This window comes from Manduca sexta, chromosome 19, assembly GCF_014839805.1.
Source record: "Manduca sexta isolate Smith_Timp_Sample1 chromosome 19, JHU_Msex_v1.0, whole genome shotgun sequence".
In the NCBI taxonomy this organism is placed as follows: Eukaryota; Metazoa; Arthropoda; class Insecta; order Lepidoptera; family Sphingidae; genus Manduca; species Manduca sexta.
Window position 1 is genome coordinate 693,873 of NC_051133.1, and position 18,083 is coordinate 711,955.

The window sequence follows — 18,083 nt, forward strand, 5'->3', positions numbered from 1 at the left end:
GTAAAAATATGTCAAAACAAAACAAAAGCATCTCCGATTAATGTGAGATAGGATTTCCATCGACTACGCAGGCCTAAAACTGATTGGTAGATTTCACATCTAAAATGCCATAGACAACTTTCAGTAACAGGCTAGTTAGGCGATAGGCTCGCCCCCTATCACATCATGGGACGGAACATACTTGGCGAAAGTGGGTGCCTAGTTGCGCCTCTGCATACCCCTTCGGAGATAAATGCGTGATGTTATGTATGTATGAATGTAACTTTCAGTAACGCAAGATTTTTAATTCACCGTTAAAGTAGTAAACGACTTCCATCTCGGCTGTCGTTCTCCCCTGGGAAGGTAATAACTTGTAACGCTTTTTAGTCTATATGGTGCTTTAGGTGGTTCGTCAGTTTAAAGTATAAACTGCAGTACATGATACAGAGAAAAAAATACAATTGTTTTTATTATTGTTTAGAGAAGTTCATTCATACGCTCGCAAAATCTATATACATATACATTATATATAAAAATGAATCCCTCTTTCCCTTGGTCACGCCATCACGCGTGAACGGCTGGACCGATTTTACTATTATTTTTTTGTTGTTGTCAGGAGAAGGTTCTTATAAAAGAAAAAATTGCGCGAAAAATTATAAAATTTAAGAAACCTTAACGAAAATATTATTTTTATATAACGGTCAATTGTTTGAAATAACTGTCAACGATTGACAGAATGCGCGCTGCAAATTCATAGTTTAGACGGGACAACGTCTGTCGCGTTAGCTAGTAGGTAATAGATAAAATTTAAAATTTCCATACAAATGCACAACCTTCTCAGGAATAATGAAATATAATACTTATAATACCCTAATACTTATACATAGTAAGCGAAAAGGGAAGAACTGTGACTACACTGCAACTGATGATTATTGGAGTTTAACCTATGAAAAATGTCAACCGGCACGGGACGAAAATATCCCTTAACTTTTGGCATCATTATGCTGGCCTGCTAATCACTTCTTCACGCGCTGCTTGAAGAACTCCATGACGTAGACGGGTATCGCGATTAGATCCGACTCTACCTGCATGAAAACTGATGCTATACTAAAAATAATTAAAATTATCATAAAACGAAAACTTCTTTATGCCACATGATTATAATACTAAAATGTGAATGTCGCACGCCCTGTCTGCTACCGGAAAAAATACCGACCTAGACTAAAATATAGGTCCATTCATTACGTTTATGACCTAAAATAGCGAAAAGCGGTTCACCTCGGCGTAAGTTCATGTGGACATTCATTTGTGTAGGGATGGCACGCCATGATTTTCCGGAATTTTGGGCGTAAAAGCCGAGAATGTTGATTTATTTTTATTGTAGACTTTTTTGGCATAAATATTTAACGTATGCAAATATCTGGTATCTATTATTATACGAACTTTTTTTTTGGATATTTTTTCTCAAATAAAACATTGTTTGTTACAAAATATTATACAGTATCTCTACAAACGTTTTCATAATTTTTCGTCACATTAAGAAATAAATGAGACAACCCTGTAGAAATAACTTTATATTAAAATGTATATTGTATACATTTTGTTACTGTCGAATGGCTGATTAATTTTGACTGCCGTCCTCTCGTCATTTAATTAACACATTATCCGGAACACATTCCGGTAAGTGACAACCCTATTATGGATGACAAAATCAGTTAAATCGCGATTGTAGTTAACTATAATAACATACACATCTTACAGGGCTATTTAAGGCTTGAGTGGGCTTTTAGAATTGCCATTTAAGTCGTGTAATGTGCATGATAAATAACTTGGAATGTAACAAACTTTGACCATTGTGATATAAAGGTCTTTTTTGCTAATCAAGCATCTAGGAAGGATATAGTCTACAGCCATTCATTTACTTAGTAATTAAAAATTAAACTTCTTGGTTTCTTAAGCGTCGCTATCGAAGTGTGATTCGTTTTTTAAATAATTTTATTGATGTATTTATTAGATATGATATTTAAAAATTAAAAAGAATAAGCTTAAAAATGAAGAGAAATAATAAACTTCTTGGTTTCATAATTATTATTTTGCTCGATTAAATGTTTTTCTGAAATAAAAGAAGTCTATATTATGTCAATTAAGAATCTATCAGTATGACTTTCATCCAATTCATATCACAAGCTAGTCATATAGAAAGATAACACCGAATGTATACTAAGGGCCCGTTTCAAAAATTTCAAGTAAATATTATCGTATTAAACCGCTAATGTAGATAGTACTCATTTTATTGCCATTTTATATGGGAGCATAGATTAAAGGGTGACTTTCGTATTTGATCGGCTTATACGTTTCTTTGACGCGTAATACGTACTATGATGTTGCGAAAACCCTCAATATAGTTATTATATCAAACGCCCACTCTACCGACATTATTACGGCTTTTCTCTATCATAAAAGTGGCTATAGCCTAGTGGGGTGTGGAACGGATTGCCGAGATGAATGTCTGCGGGTTCAAATCCTAAGGGCAAACACCTCTGACTTTTCTAAAATCATGTGTGTATTCTGTGTGAATTATCGCTTGCTTTAATGATGAAAGAAAACATTGTGAAGAAACCTGAATACCTGAAAAGTTCACTATAAGAATTTTGAGGTTGTGTGAAGTCTATCAATACACACTAGGCCAGCGTGGTGGACTAAAGTCTAATCCCTCTTAGTAGTAGACAAGCCCCGTGCCCAGCAGTGGGACAGTATATAATACAGGGTTGATATATTATTACATTATCTATCACGTTACCTCAAGCTATTTTCAAAAATCATTCAAACTATTGCTTCTACGGTTCTTCGTCGATTACATAATGTTTTATATGTGAACACAGTCACATGATTAGCGGACAGGTGCTATATCAAACAAGCAATTTTAGAATGTTTACGGATAAATCGCTGCGCAGACGCTGTCGAGAAATTGTCTGTTTAATTTAACAATTTATTTTCTCTGGTGGCGTGATAAGAAATATATAAAAGCGAAATAACAGTTTGTTGCCTTCATTTTGTATGGTGTGTTTGCTGCGAAAATTACTACAGTCTTCGCTGTGCCTAAATCGTAAACATAATAAATGAAGTCAAATTCTTGACATAAATTATATATCTACTTACCTTTTAAGTGTGTGATGGTTACATTGAACTTTAATAGTTTTTTCTATCTCAACTATATTTTAATACAAGACATTTTTAGTTTTCGCACATTTTTTATGAGTACTATTTTAACAAAAGTGCTCATATTACCGTCTCGATGTCTTAGTTGTATTACGATACGACTGTAGTGCTGAGGTCTCGGGCTCGATTCCCGGGTCGGGCAAAGTGATATTGGATTTTTGTACTCAATATCAGCTTGGTCTGAAATTTGTGCTCGATATAGCGATAGGTTCGTCCTAAGGGAAGAACCTATCGCTATGTCGAGTACAAATCGTCCCATGACATCATGGGACGGTACACATTTAGCGAAAAGTGGGTGCCCTGGTCACCTCTTCAGAAATAAAAGGCGTGACTGTGTGTGAATGAGCTTAGATTCCGAAAATGTAAACTCAAGGCAAACCACTGACAAATCACTACGAAAACAATATATCATGTCACTATTACTACTATTTATGTCATTCTTAAAAAATATTTAGATTATTATTTGAATTCATTTATTCATGTCTGCTGAATTGGTTTATGATGTTTTTTTTTTAATATCCATTCAAAGTGTACAAGTGTAAAAATTCGATATGTGTAATTAAGCGAAAGAGTTACTATTATTTGCCTTGCTAATTGAAGGGTGGTAGAGTGTTCTGTATGTATCAGTGTGGACTTCTCGTATCGGTCTTTACAACTCTCAAAGAAAATGTCTTAAAATAGCAACAACAAAATAAATAGATAGAACAGGACAATGGTCATCAGGCTGAGGTCGATATTTGTGAAAGAAAGTATTAGAAACAGTTGAGTAATTTCTAATTTCGTATCATGTTTGCTTATTTTTGTCAGGAGTTTTATTTTGATTCAGGACTAGACAAGACGTTAGTTATAGTAATAAAAAAATTGCTTTTACAAATGTCATGCCAATGAAATTAATCTCCAATACAAAAACTCTACATCGCAATACATATTGTTCTGTTACAGAAGTATATAAACACATTATATTATTCTTATATTTGAGTGCTATATAATAAATAAAAAAGTATAAATTTATGGTATCCAATATAATTTAAGGTGTTTGTGGTAGACTCCGGCGCGTGGGCTGTTATGGCGATCCATTTTTTCACTTTTAATGGAGCCGGTTTGTGGAATCTTGTGACAGTGGACTCAGGATATAAGGTTGTGTAATAAGATTACTAGATTCTTCTCAAGGTTATATTTTATTTGAACTTATAAATAAGGTTATCTTAATTTATTAACATAAGCTTGAAAGTTTGTGACTAAAATTCTCTTATTAAGATATTCCTTATATATTAAGATTTTTCTTACTTTTGCAGTTTGTCATTTGTGCATGTGGTATCGCTGTACATGTAATAAATTAATATTTTTATAATGAAATGATCTAAATATGCACATTCATGGTCTTAAGATTAAAAATAAATGAAATTATACACGTAAAATTAGTGATTATGGATGCATCTATATTGGTCTTCATTATACGTAATCTTAACAAGAAGTCGTCCTTGCGAATGAACTCAAGTGTTTTCAGAACCGGAAATTTAGAAAAAAACTTCTCTCATCAACTTAGATTTATAATCCGTTTTTATTAGTATAAGTATATTTAAACACATTAATATCTTTTATTTTGCCTGCCGATTGACGGAATATTCAACTGATCTGCAAGAAAATACTGTCAAATATTTATGTCAGAATTTGAATCACAATTTCGCTTGATTGAAATATAAATAGTTATATTTTATGACTATGACCGTATATACAATAATTTTGACAATGTGTTTAAACCACAACCACATCCACAACCACCACCACCACTAACCACATCCTCGTTTATCGTCGTATCAACATTATACCGAAAATCATCGATGAATATAGAATACTTTCACCTAAGATCCCAGTTATACTTAAAAAATATATATCATTTCGTTGTTTAGTATATAGTGTGCGTGAGTGTGTTTCTGACTGAAAGTGTGATGTTGCCGCTGCGACGAATTCTCTTAGTTCAGTAGAGGCATTAGGGCGTGTTAAATTAAAATTACTTTTTGTTAGTATTTGTTTTGTTCGAAACTTAGACTTTTTATTTTACATGTACGGTTCAAGTTACTATTCTTAAAGTGTTATTTTCGTGAAAAATAAGTATGTGGTTTCATTTAGTAACGCAATGTCAATATAATTCTAAATATACGTGCTGTGTACAGCGCAGTACGACGTACAGTGTAGTTGTTAATTCATATTCTACGTATCGTAACTGATTCCAGGGTAAGCGTTGTATGAACTATCTGAGATGCCACTACTCTCGTTCAATTATTATAAGTAGTATTACTTTTATATTGTTGAATATTTAAATCTAGGCGAAAAAGTCTCATGAGAATGTTTGTTGAAATCTAAAATGAATCTCAGATATAATCTTAGATATCTGACATTCTCAGTAAAGGCCAGGTCAAAAGTACCCGGAACCGGAGGGAATGCGTGAAAAGATTAATGAAGGTGGAGGAAGCGCGAGAAGTATGCCAGGATCGTGCAAAGTGGCAATCCATAGTCTCTGCCTAGCCTAGATAAATGCGTGATATTATGTATGTATGTATGTAAAATGAATCTATTAAACCTAATCACAGGGGCTAAAATTAATTGGACATCGGGTCAGCACAATTTAAATAAAAAATGTATTGTGATATCTAAAGGTTAATAACCTCTAAACCAATATGTTTTAAACAAGCTATCTTTCCTACAATTGGAATACGTTGGAATATATTAAATCTTACACGGCTATGTGTAAATCTTGAAAGGCTGCTCGACGGCCGAGTGACAGACTTATGAAATGTTTAACTTGCAAAAGGTTTTCTCATACTAAAATACATAAACATATTACTGCATGTTCAGAAGAGGGTAATAATAAAAAAAATCATAATTTCTTTACTTTCAACATTAAATATTAGTTTTACCAACGTGTTTTTCCTATGCTAAATTGTAAATAATACGAAGTCATTAAATGGGCAACGATGGTTATAAGAATTAGCCCCTGTGATGAAAGCCTGAATACAAATTTATTCCGAATTACTCTCCAAAAGTGAGTACATTGTAAACTCTTCTAGATATATAGTCTGTATCAAAGTACGGCGTTTTCAATACCTCAGTGTAAATGAAGAAATTCCTGACTCAGCTTAACACCTCAATACTTAAATCTTACTCAATAAATAAAGCTTAGGATAATCCATATTTAGAAGTATTAGTGAAGCTTATCATTTACATAGGATTTGTGTCAATATACTAAGTGACAATAGTTAAAATCCTCATAGATATTAGGATTAAGCAACGAGGCTTTAACGGTTGACTGCCTCAGTGGCGTAGTTGTATTACGGTACCACTGCAATGCTGAGGTTTTGGGTTCGATCCATGGTTTCGGCAAAATTATAACTTTTCTACCTCAGTATCAGCCCGGAGTCTGGAATTCTATCACTTTATGGGACGGAATGCAAACGGCGGAAAGTGGGTGCACCTGTTACGCCACTGCCTACTCCTTTGGGGATAAAAGGAATGTATGCTTTAGGTACCAATAACTTGGATTATCTATATTATATATCTGTTTGAGGGATTAGCACCTTACCAGACGTGCAGAGCGCATAAGGTCTTCGCCTCGCTTAGCAATTTAGGTGCGCCAATTGGTAGGGTAATTGATGAATATAGCTTTATATCCGTCTTTAGTATTTAGTTTTTAAATTCTGCCTTAAGGGACCTCTTCCATATAACCGTTCTGTAAATATCTATGCATTTTATGCTGGTACAGCTAAGTGAATACTTGTTACCTGAAATGACAGAAAGAACAATGATTTCTTATATTTACGCGAATGTTAGACATTCAAATAAAATATTTTTTGGACTTTATAGCGATTTTATTGAAACGTTGGGAGAAAATTAAAATGTAAAAATCGCGATGAAATCTAGATGACTGAAATGACCTCGAGTTTCTGTCAGCCTATCTTACTGGATGCGTTCCAGCTGATTTCAAAACATGAATAGTCGGAAAAAGACAATAATAAATTAAGTATATGCGGTGACCGTTAATCACTCGCAAACATATCGGTTGCTCATCCGTGAACTAATTTCATCATGTTTAAATGATTTCCACATTTCAATTTAGTTTCCAATAAATATGCGACCATTTTTCAAATTTAACTTTCTTAGTTGTCACTTGGAATTGGTTGTCGTAAATTGCGGTTAGAATTGGATCTGTGATGCAAAATATTGTGGAATAAACCAGTTAGTCCTATTGAACCATGTTTTCATCACATGTTTTTATTCAATTTACAATTCAATGTGTTTGCATTTTTTATCAGTCTGCGATTGCATGGATATTCAGACTTTTGGACGATAGTACAAGTCGTAAATTGAATGATTTTTTAGATATTTCCTTGAATATCGCGAACAACTCTATTTGAGTTCATTAAATTGGCAGCTCTGAATTAGGTCATAGGCCCCATATTTGTTTGTTGATATTTAAGTCTTTTATACAAGCTACATGTTTTATACAAGCCTCGTTTTTCGTTTTTTTCTATGGAACTCTAGTTCTTCTAACGTAGTATTCTCTGTGGCTATATACGTTTATCAAATCATATAACATCGTATATCATATGAATTCGACCTTTAAACTTTCGAACCAGTAATTATTAAAAGCATAAAATCAATTTAATTTATTTTGCTATTATTATTATTACTCAAATACACAATATTTTAAATTTAGCACAAGATAGTTAAGTATTGAATAAAATTAATACCGCAGCCCGCCGGTAAGAAGTCTTACCCAACCCGCCTACATACGAATTAAGCGTTATGAATCAACAATCAGTATTTTAATTTACTCATTCCGGAACAAATTGTTATTAAATTTATATAAAAGACTACATAACATTACGTACGTAAGATGGGAGAATTTGGGTATCATAATTTCGTTTATTTCTGCTGCAAAGCAGAGTATAAATTTGTGATCTCGTTTGAACCTTTGCAGCCAATTCTTCAGGTTGATGATTGTAAAAATGCTACGACATTGTTTTTATTATATTCCTTTCATCCTTCGTTGGAGGTCCTTAAATAAATATATAAAATAAACAAATGACCTAATACAGCTCCGTGTACTACGGGCGAAACCGCAGGAAATTCGTATATTAAATACAATAACCGTGATTCTAGACCGTCCGTGATTCTGAGTCAGTAAATATTCCAAGCTTTTACAATAAGGCAAAGATAATCGAGAAAAAAACAATGTTAAAAACAATCTTCGGCTTGTTAATTCGAATCATCGGTATTAATTAATAAAGCTATAACTTTTATAACGCTTTTAACGAATCATTGTCTAGTCGGAATATTTTAATGAACTTGATTTTGATTGTTGCTTTTATAATTATGATATAACTAATTGAATTTGCTTGCGATATGAGGCATTTTTTTTCTTTTTGTATTATGATATGATATTATGTATATATAAAATGTTTTAGGCAAACGTCGGCTTCACCCCTGAATAATTATGTTTATTACAAATAAAAATAAAATAGCTTGTATTGAGGGTACAGCTTATTCCGTGCCAAACTTCATCAAAATCTGTTTAGCGATTTAGCAATGAAAATGTAACTTGTTAACTGAACTTTAAAATATATTGCCTGAAAATATAACTTGTTAGGTGAATTTAATACTTTATATAGCCCTTATTCTAAGAACTACTAATTTAATTTACTAAATTCCTCTGGATTTGTCATTGTGCATAATCAAGCGCAATGGTTACAATTGCTACAATTTACAATGCCCTTGAAACCTGAACATATTAAGCATCTAGCTTCTTGGTAACAACAGACAAAACCCAGACTTTATGATGAGAAACTTACTATTAGTTCATTTAGTGTTGTCTGAAAATGTAGCAACACTATTTATTATGCACTACATATTTCGTAAACCGAACCCCGGTAGTAAACAGTAAAAAGCCACACTAGAGGCACTGTTTTCCATTACAAAACTTATCATTACGAAACAACTGTACTTATTCGAAAGGGTTTGCCAATAATTTGCGCATAATTACGATTGTATTAATCCTATTTGCCTTATCTAAACGGTTTCTAAGTCTTTCTCAATCACGTAGAAAACACTTGTAGTGGCTTGAGGAGTTCAGTATACGGATCCAATTTCTTTATACCACCAAATTCTGATAGAGCGATGATAATTAAGAATTACATTTATTCTAGGTTGGATTCTGGTAGATTGATTAAAATTACCTTATAACTTTAAATGTTACGTCATATATAAATTGTCATCAGCATAGTTATTAAATTATGTTGTACTGATTAACGATGTCACTACGTCGTCAAATGTGACAAAATTCACTTAAAATAATACAGAAATAAACTAGAATACTACGCTATTAAAGGTATAGAAAGGGCGTTGGGTAGCGGACGGATGCGGTCTGTTTCAAATCGGGTTCTTTGTCGCTCACTTGAGGAGGCTAAGGGACCGCAGAGGACGGTGATAGGCCGATTGATTTGATTATAATACTTTGAGAGAGAAGATACAGATTCCGTGTACATTAAAAAGATGCCCGATTGGTTATTGGTTATTGGACCGATGACCTGGTGAGGGTCGCCGGAGTCCGATGGATGAGGGTGGCCCAGAACCGATACCTATGGCGCTTAATGGGGGAGGCCTATGTCCAGCAGTGGACGATTCCTGGCTGAAATTATGGTTATTAAATGTCGTAACACGATGAAGAGCTTTCTCTATTGACTGGTAGGAAGGAAGCCATAACAAACTTCCACCCTGCCTAAATCTCCATTCTGTTGGCTAATCATAATTTGTCAGAATATTTTGTTCTAAGCGTAGGTTTGAACTGAACGTGTTATGATAATTGCGCAATTGTTACACTAGAAATATGTTGCTATATGATCTTGACCTCTATTACATACAAGAAACGATTTGTTTCGGAATCCATGTTATAACCTATGTTATGGTTAGCCTGAATTCTGTCACATGTAAAGTAAAGGGACTGAGATAATACTATTCATAGCATTATATAAATCTGAATTTTATTTGTTTGAACGCGCTAATCTCAGAAACAACTGGTTCGAATTGAAAATGTCCAATATAATGCTCCCGGATTATGTTGGAGCTACCGCGTTTTGGAAAAGCGTCGGAAAGGTGTGCTGAGACGAGTTTACCGAATTTCTACGCTATTGTGACTGCAAATGGCATTCCCAACAGCCTTGTGTCTATCGTAGAGCATAAATTCGACAGCAGCGAAAGGTAAAATTTTCCAAAAGGTAACCCGGCACAACATGTAGGTACTAATATGAATGCGGTCTGCAAATTGTTTTAATGATAATTAGCTTCTACATCAATTCTTCATAAGAGGACACCGACAGGAATGGAGTAGTATATAAAATCTTCGCCACTGCTTGACAGCGCTTTGAAGTGTCAGTGGACGGTAACTCACCGTGCATCATTCAGATACTTCCAATAGATTTCTTTAAAATAAATACCATTAGGTCACCTTTGTTAAGTACCTATTAGTTTTATTGTGCCAAAGTTATATCATTTTATTTTTTAATCTATGGGTGTTTTATGTAAAATAAAGTTATTTTTATTTTTAATATTCTACCTTTTGGCATAAAACCTGGTCACGAAGTTTCCTATTTTATTTTACACAGTTGACCCGACAGACGTTGTCCCGTCTTATCTATGAATTTGCAGCGCGCATTCTGTCAATCGCTGACAGGTATTTCAAACAATTGACAGTTACATAAAATTAATATTTTCGTTAAGTTTTCTTAAATTTTCTAATTTTCCACGCAATTTGTTGATTTTTTTCTTTCATAAGAACCTTCTCCGAACAATAACAAACACAACAAAAAAAAATAGTGAAATCGGTCCAGCCGTTCACGCGTGATGGCGTGACCAAGGGAAATAGGGATTCATTTTTATATATATAGATTAACAAGTAGGTGTCAACGGATGTTTGTATTTCAATATGATCATTAAGAAATATTTAGTTTTTGATGAAGCTTCTTGTCTCCTTTGCGACATTAATTGTTGGTCGTGGGAATGGTTATACAAAATTTGTGAGCTAACTGAATCTTAATCGTATTTTAATTATTCTATGCGACTTGTTGAGTAATTTATGTTGAATTGTTGAATTTTGAGAAGTTTTAGCCGACTATGGCAACGGAAGCAATTTTGATGCTCTGTATGTAATCTGTGTTTATAAAATTTTCTGGTTTAATTTTTTTCAGTTATTTTAACCGTAATCGTGTTTTAGCTTTATTGTCACGTATGAATAAACAAAAACGGGTTGTTGGAATTTGAGAATATTAATTAATAACATATAAAGATTAGTAGATTTTATAACATACGAAGTTATTTATAATTTTAATATTGTATAAAAACTATAAAGGAAAAGGTTTAGTAAACAGTATTAGGTATGAGATAGTTTATATTTTTAAAGTTCGTTCAGTATTGCAGCTATACCTAATTAAGATACAGTTTTACGAAGTAGACAAAAGAACATTAGTTTGGACCTTACATTTTGACCTTAAATTATAATGTAATCTTTTATTTTAAATATAAAAACTTTGAGCTGATTATTTGTAAAGTCTTGTGGGACGTTTAAATCTTTTTTTATGAAGATTTATTTCCACGTTTTTTTTAGTGGATTTCAACTAACAAATGTTTACAACGCATTTATTTTTAAAATGTGATCATCATATCATATCATATCATCATATATAAAATATCATCAGATAAACTCAGATGAGTCAATAGTATATTGTCATAATGAGTACGCATCTGTCACCATTTTTGGCTAAATGATAAATGGCTTGCTTCCATGACTCATTATGTACTGTGCAATATTGGTTTAACTTATAAATGTTCTCTCTTGACTTACTAGCTTCTTATTCGTGTTGACGCCTTCGTAATATTAATAAAGGATAAAAATTCTGTGCCTTTATAATCGTCATACAGGTTTCCTGGCCATCTTATCTAAGTTCTACGTTTTGACTATTTGACCTATTCCGCAAAAAATTGCATCATAACCTCTTCAGAACACGTAACACTCTTTCAGATTTGATAAATATAATAAATTGTATAACATCTCCAGCTGTCATGAAGAAAAATATATTCCTTCGTAATACTTTCGCGTGCTGTTAAATTATTATAAATTGCTGGCTTTCTATGACCAATTGTGTACTACAAACAGTACAATATGCTGCCATAGTGGTGAATATAAATGAAACTGGTCATAAGGCTGGTATCATGATGAGTAATGACTTAAGAGTCACCGTTATGCATTTATCTACGTCATCCAGGACATTTTTCACCAAAACTAAGTTATTCTTTTTCTTTTTGTACGGACCAGGAAAATGACTTTTCTGCACTTGAAGGTAAATAAGATGGGAGCCAGATAGTGTTGACTAGCGACGAATATTTATTCCGCGCTAGTCGACGTAATTATATCGGTCTGTTTGAAATATGTGATATTTTCTTATGTCGTGCAAGCTGTTTGTGATGCAAGCGCCACAGCTTAAAAACAACTTAGATCATAATTACAAAGCTCTGAATGGCACTGAACTGCGCTCGTTACCCTGACATTAGCTGTTAACTGTCATAATACCTCGTAATTACTCTGATTATCTTCATGGAACACATCAGTTCTTGCACACTACTTGTCGGTAAAAAAGACAAGGCAGTCATACTTCCAAGACAGACTCCTGCACATAAGAGATCATTTAGTGACTAGGACGTATGAGATGCAAACACACATCACGCTTTTATCCGCGAAGGAGTTGCCACGGGTGCAACCAGGGAACCCACTTTTTCTTATTTGTGTTCCGTCCCATGATAGAGAGGCAAGCCCATCACCATATCAGGCACAAATTCTAGACTCTAGGCTAATACTGAGCAGAAAAACCATATCGGGATTTAAATGATACTAGCTGTGCCCGCGGCTTCGTCCGATGCGAAATGAGTGAGTTACAAAGTTTTTCTTGTGTAAAACCCACGAGATTTTTTTTGCAACCACGCGACCTCTTCAACATTAATCGTTATATTTCAGTCAATTTACATAAAACCTTAATGTACTACTAACCTAAACCTTCCTCAAGAATTGCACTATATTTTATTAAAAATCGTACAAATATCCGTTTGGTACATTTTGAGAAAATCGATCACATACAGACAGAGAGCTTTAAGGGACTTTGTTTTATAATATATAAAACAAAGTCCCTTAAAGCTCTCTATACATATTGTCGATACACACATTTCTACATCAAGCAAGGTACTTCATTCAGTTACACATCGAACGACCACGGATGCTGTTAATCATTCCGAACACAAAAGACCCAGATCAGTAATAAAGTAATTGAACAATTGTACTGAAGGCGTCGTGCCTGCGTTATGTAAAACCAAGGAAAAGGAAGAACAGGCCATGCGCACCAATTGAATGCAACTGGCAATTAACTTTGGATTACTGGCCGACTTCATAATGTCGGGTTACGAGGGTAGAATCGGATGATTAGATTTGCAAGATGATTACAGGAGTGAGATAAGGGAAATCAGAGTTCGAATAATCTATGCAGTGACTGTTGTTTTATATCTTGTGTGTTTGATTTAAGATAGTTTTTCCGTCGTCCTCTGTTTTTTCCCTCGTTCCCTGAGTATTAACCTAACCCTAAATAGCAATTAGAAGACCAAACATTTTATTATTTGTCTAGTTGGGAGAATCGAAGTCGTATTAAAACACCGTACTACTTAAATAGAATTTTGCATAAGCTATACCTGGTGTACTTCCAAAATCCAAGAACTGTAATATCTTTAATCAATTCCTCGCATGACCGTCTTAAGCCGAGGTTCGTAACTCTTTAGTGGATTACCCTCAGCATGGTCGCTTAATTTTCAAGGGTTGCGAGTGTCTTAACCGCTTTACCCAAAAGCCCGGTGTGTTTGTATAAGCCGGCCCTTGCCATGCTAACAAACGTATAGAGACTTTCCCGCCCTCACACCCATCACCACAACTCCTGAAAGCCAGGATCAGCAGTGGCACGCATTTTATGACACCGAGCAGTGAAGCTCGGCGAGTCTCAGGGAAAACTAATATGTCATTATCCCGCAACGAAATTAATCAAATAGAAAGATAGGGAGGAGTTGGAAATATTAATTGTCCACTTCCCTCTATAGTAATGCAGGTGACAAAATCATGATCTAAGGAGGCGTTATACCCCCAAGGATAGGGACGTTTACAACAAACGTATAGTCAGAATTTAAAAAATCATGAGTTACAAAATATACAAAATAACAAGCGTACAAGTTTAAACATAACAAAGAGATTGCGGCATTACATTCAAAGGAAATGTTCCCAGGTATACGCAATCCGAACGCGCACCAACAATGCTCGCCATAAACTCTAGACGCACAATGATGGCTTATCCGTACATCTTTATTGGTATATATTGTATGATACAATATAGAATTGGGTAATGGCTTCTATAGAAATTGGAACCATTTTCGAAGATGAGGCAATTGTGCTATATTTTACTTTAATCTGAAAATATAAGCAAATGTTTACTCAATAAGTTGCTAGCGGCTTATTACATGAATAGCGGCTTTAATTCATTTGTATTTTAGTGACATTGTCATTCATATAATTAGTCTAAGACGGTGCAGATGGCATAGTAACCCTGGGTTTGCCAGTGGTGGTGGTATTGTTTGTAATATCATGAAAAAATACCAACTAGGTACTAGATAGATCGTATTTTTGGTGAGGGCATAGTTCACATATGCAATAAACATCACTATATAAGGGCTGTATGGTTAATTGTATCTTTGTTTTTGGAGACTTTTTGATTGTTTCGGTGGCGTAGTTGTACTGCGTGCATGGTACACGGCTAGGAGGTTCCCGGTTTGAAATTCCAGGGTGGGCAAATTGATATTGGGTTTTTCTGTTCAGTGTTAGTTAAGAGTCAGGAATTTGTGCCCGATATGGCGATATCATAGGGCGGAACACACAAAGTGGGTGCCCTGATTGCACCTCTGTCTATCCCTTCGCAGATAAAGGTGTAATGTGTGTGTGTGTGTTGTTTATCGGAATGGATGGAGTAAACTAGTATGACTACAATAATAACAAAATTCTATGTTGATCTTCTAAAAAACAATATGTTTATGATGTCTATTAATTAGATACCTCTGATCAGAAACGATTATTTACTACCATTATAACTGGCAATCAAGTCAATATTATAGTTTTTATTTAAACGTATCAACAAACATTTACGTAATGTTGCTAAAGCGATAACATCAAAGGTCTATAAAGTTTTAATTAATTCACAAAAGATTTATATGAATTTAAAAATAAAGATTTATTTAGTGTAAAACTACGTAAATTGATGATTTTTATTATTCGTTTTATACACTTTATTCACAAAACATCTTTTTTAATTATTCATAACTGAATCATAAATTCCTTGGTGCTTACAATTTTTATAAACTATTTCAACGTTCCATTTTTAAACATGCGTCATTTTTCCTTTATTTTTTAATTCATCTCGGATAACGGAAACCGTATCATTAGCTTTTTAGATTTCATTAACATAAATTGTTATTTTAATTAATAATTTTAATTTTCTTGTTCCAGGGAGGTACATTAGGACTTAAAATACCACCTACAAGCTTCACATGCCAGGGTCGAGCGGCGGGGTATTATGCCGATCTTGAAACTGGATGTCAGGTGAGTTTCTACCTATTAGCTAGAGGCGTTTCGTCTTCTAAATGATGAATTAATTTAAATATTATAAATTCAATATTTTAAATACCCTAGCTGTAAGTGTTGTTGTTGTTGTTTTATGTTTATAAAAGTTCAGTATACTATACATAAATAATTATTGGCTTCAATTTTTAATGATTAGATTGTATAGGTGTTTGATGATTCCTTTAAAATTTTGATGTAAGTATTTCCATACCGGTAGTTTAGTGAATATTGGCTTCCGTCCAACATGACATGTACATAAACGTGTGTCAATGCGATATTACATAAGTAATTGTAGATTTGTGATGCCATTTTGCATAACAATTTCTATTACAGTCCGCGCCCTACAGTCAAAGCGGCATATGAGGCAAAAGCCCCAGCGTGTTATTTGTATACTATTAATTATCGTTCATTAACGAAGCTTAAGGACTATTCATAACAATTAAGTATGTCCCGCTTCAATGATGTAAAATATGTGATGGGACTTACGCACTAAAATTTACCACAATTTAAATAGTACATAAAGCCTAATGCCATGGAATTTGAAGTTACGAAGTTAAAACAACTCTAAATGATCGATATAACTTCTTGTATCGAAGGAGTGCAGAACATGTAGAGTCTGATGTAAACTTCACTATAATTTTTTTTTTTTTTTATTCAAGGCACTTAAACACGTTTCAGTATTATGTAATGTAATACAACCAACACTTATTGAAGAGGGCATCCGCACGATACGGTAACGGTCAAGCATCGGAAACATCATGTAATCGTGTGCCGTAATCGTTACCGACATTTCAAGTTCGAATCAGAAGACTTCAAAGACCTAGTAAAGCGGGTGATGAACCTATAATAACAAAAGATTCGATATATATCTTTACAAACAATAAATATTCTGAATTATTTAATTCAAGAGCAGATATAATCAGTATTGATTGTCATTTGGTTTTATTAATCTATTTATTGTTAAGATAACTACTGAGAAAATCTGCGTACATATAACTTATGATATTTTGATAAATAAGGTCCATGGTCTACAGATTGACTATGTATTATCGTATAATGGTGTTAATGTTATACGGCCGGAAAATATTTAAATATTGACGCTTCTTTATTCCCACTACCGCTCTCCCACATACTGTCATTAGCAATGTCACATTATAGATGATTCTTGTTCCACGCATGCCGTCTAATTAAAACTATGCGTGTGGTCGCGCCCACAAGAATGAGGCTTACCGATTGATTAATTTTTCAGATTTGTTCTTCCTTAAATTCTGGAAAGTATTCCTTAGGAGAACTATCAGAAAAGTCCAGATATTTAGACATAATTTTATAACAACACAAAAAAGAATAATGTCTTTTTGTTTTTGTTGTCGCAAAAACTATATTATGTGTGACATCTTTCACCAAAATGTCAGATGATCCGGTTCCGTCCTTCGGTGATAATTTAAGTAAGCCTACACAAGACAGCCGACGCTCCATAAATGGCAGTATGGTGACCACTGTCATCATTTCGGCACCTTACGTCATTTAAGTGGTCATCTCACTTATTAAGTGTAGCGTATTCTGTCTCTTGTGTATTTATGGAAAGCATAAATAATAATGAATAAATAAAATAAATAAATAAACACCTCAGTCCGCCCCGCAACCATGACGGCTGCAGTCTTCAAAACGTCGCGAGAAAATAATAATATTATAATTAACGATAAAATCCATATAGTTTCATTACAAGTATAAATAATATTTTATGTAGGTATTCGTTAACTGATATTTGTTTTTTTATTTATTTGACCGTGTAATAAGTCTGTATTTCGATTTAATATCTGACGGTGAACAGATTTCTGCCATGCAGTGTTATAGTTGTTCACTTATACTCCTAGCTCCGCCTGCGTTTACGGCTATTCCCGAAATAAACAGTAACCTTAAAAACTCACTTCTCTGGTGGTAGGTGTCTCATATACGGAGCAATTTTACCATAATCTAAGTAGCTATTACCATAATCTTTATTTCTACCGCCTAACAACAGTATGCATCCACTGTTGCGTTCCAGTTTGAAGGATATTGTAGCCAGCGTAATTACTGGGCATTATAAGACTTAACGTCTCAGGGCGACAAGCGCAGTGGAGTGCCGCGCAGAGCTTTG

General features: G+C 34.0%; 1 protein-coding gene across 2 annotated transcripts in view; it reads left to right on the forward strand.

Moving 5' to 3' along the window:
• LOC115440960 overlaps window positions 1-18,083 on the forward strand; it is a 62,542-nt gene that overhangs the window by 21,423 nt on the left and 23,036 nt on the right. For both annotated transcript variants that reach the window (XM_030165498.2, XM_030165506.2), the window contains one exon: window positions 15,833-15,925. In XM_030165498.2, coding sequence (XP_030021358.1) covers window positions 15,833-15,925 — 93 coding nt within the window. The remainder of the gene's footprint in view (window positions 1-15,832; window positions 15,926-18,083) is intronic.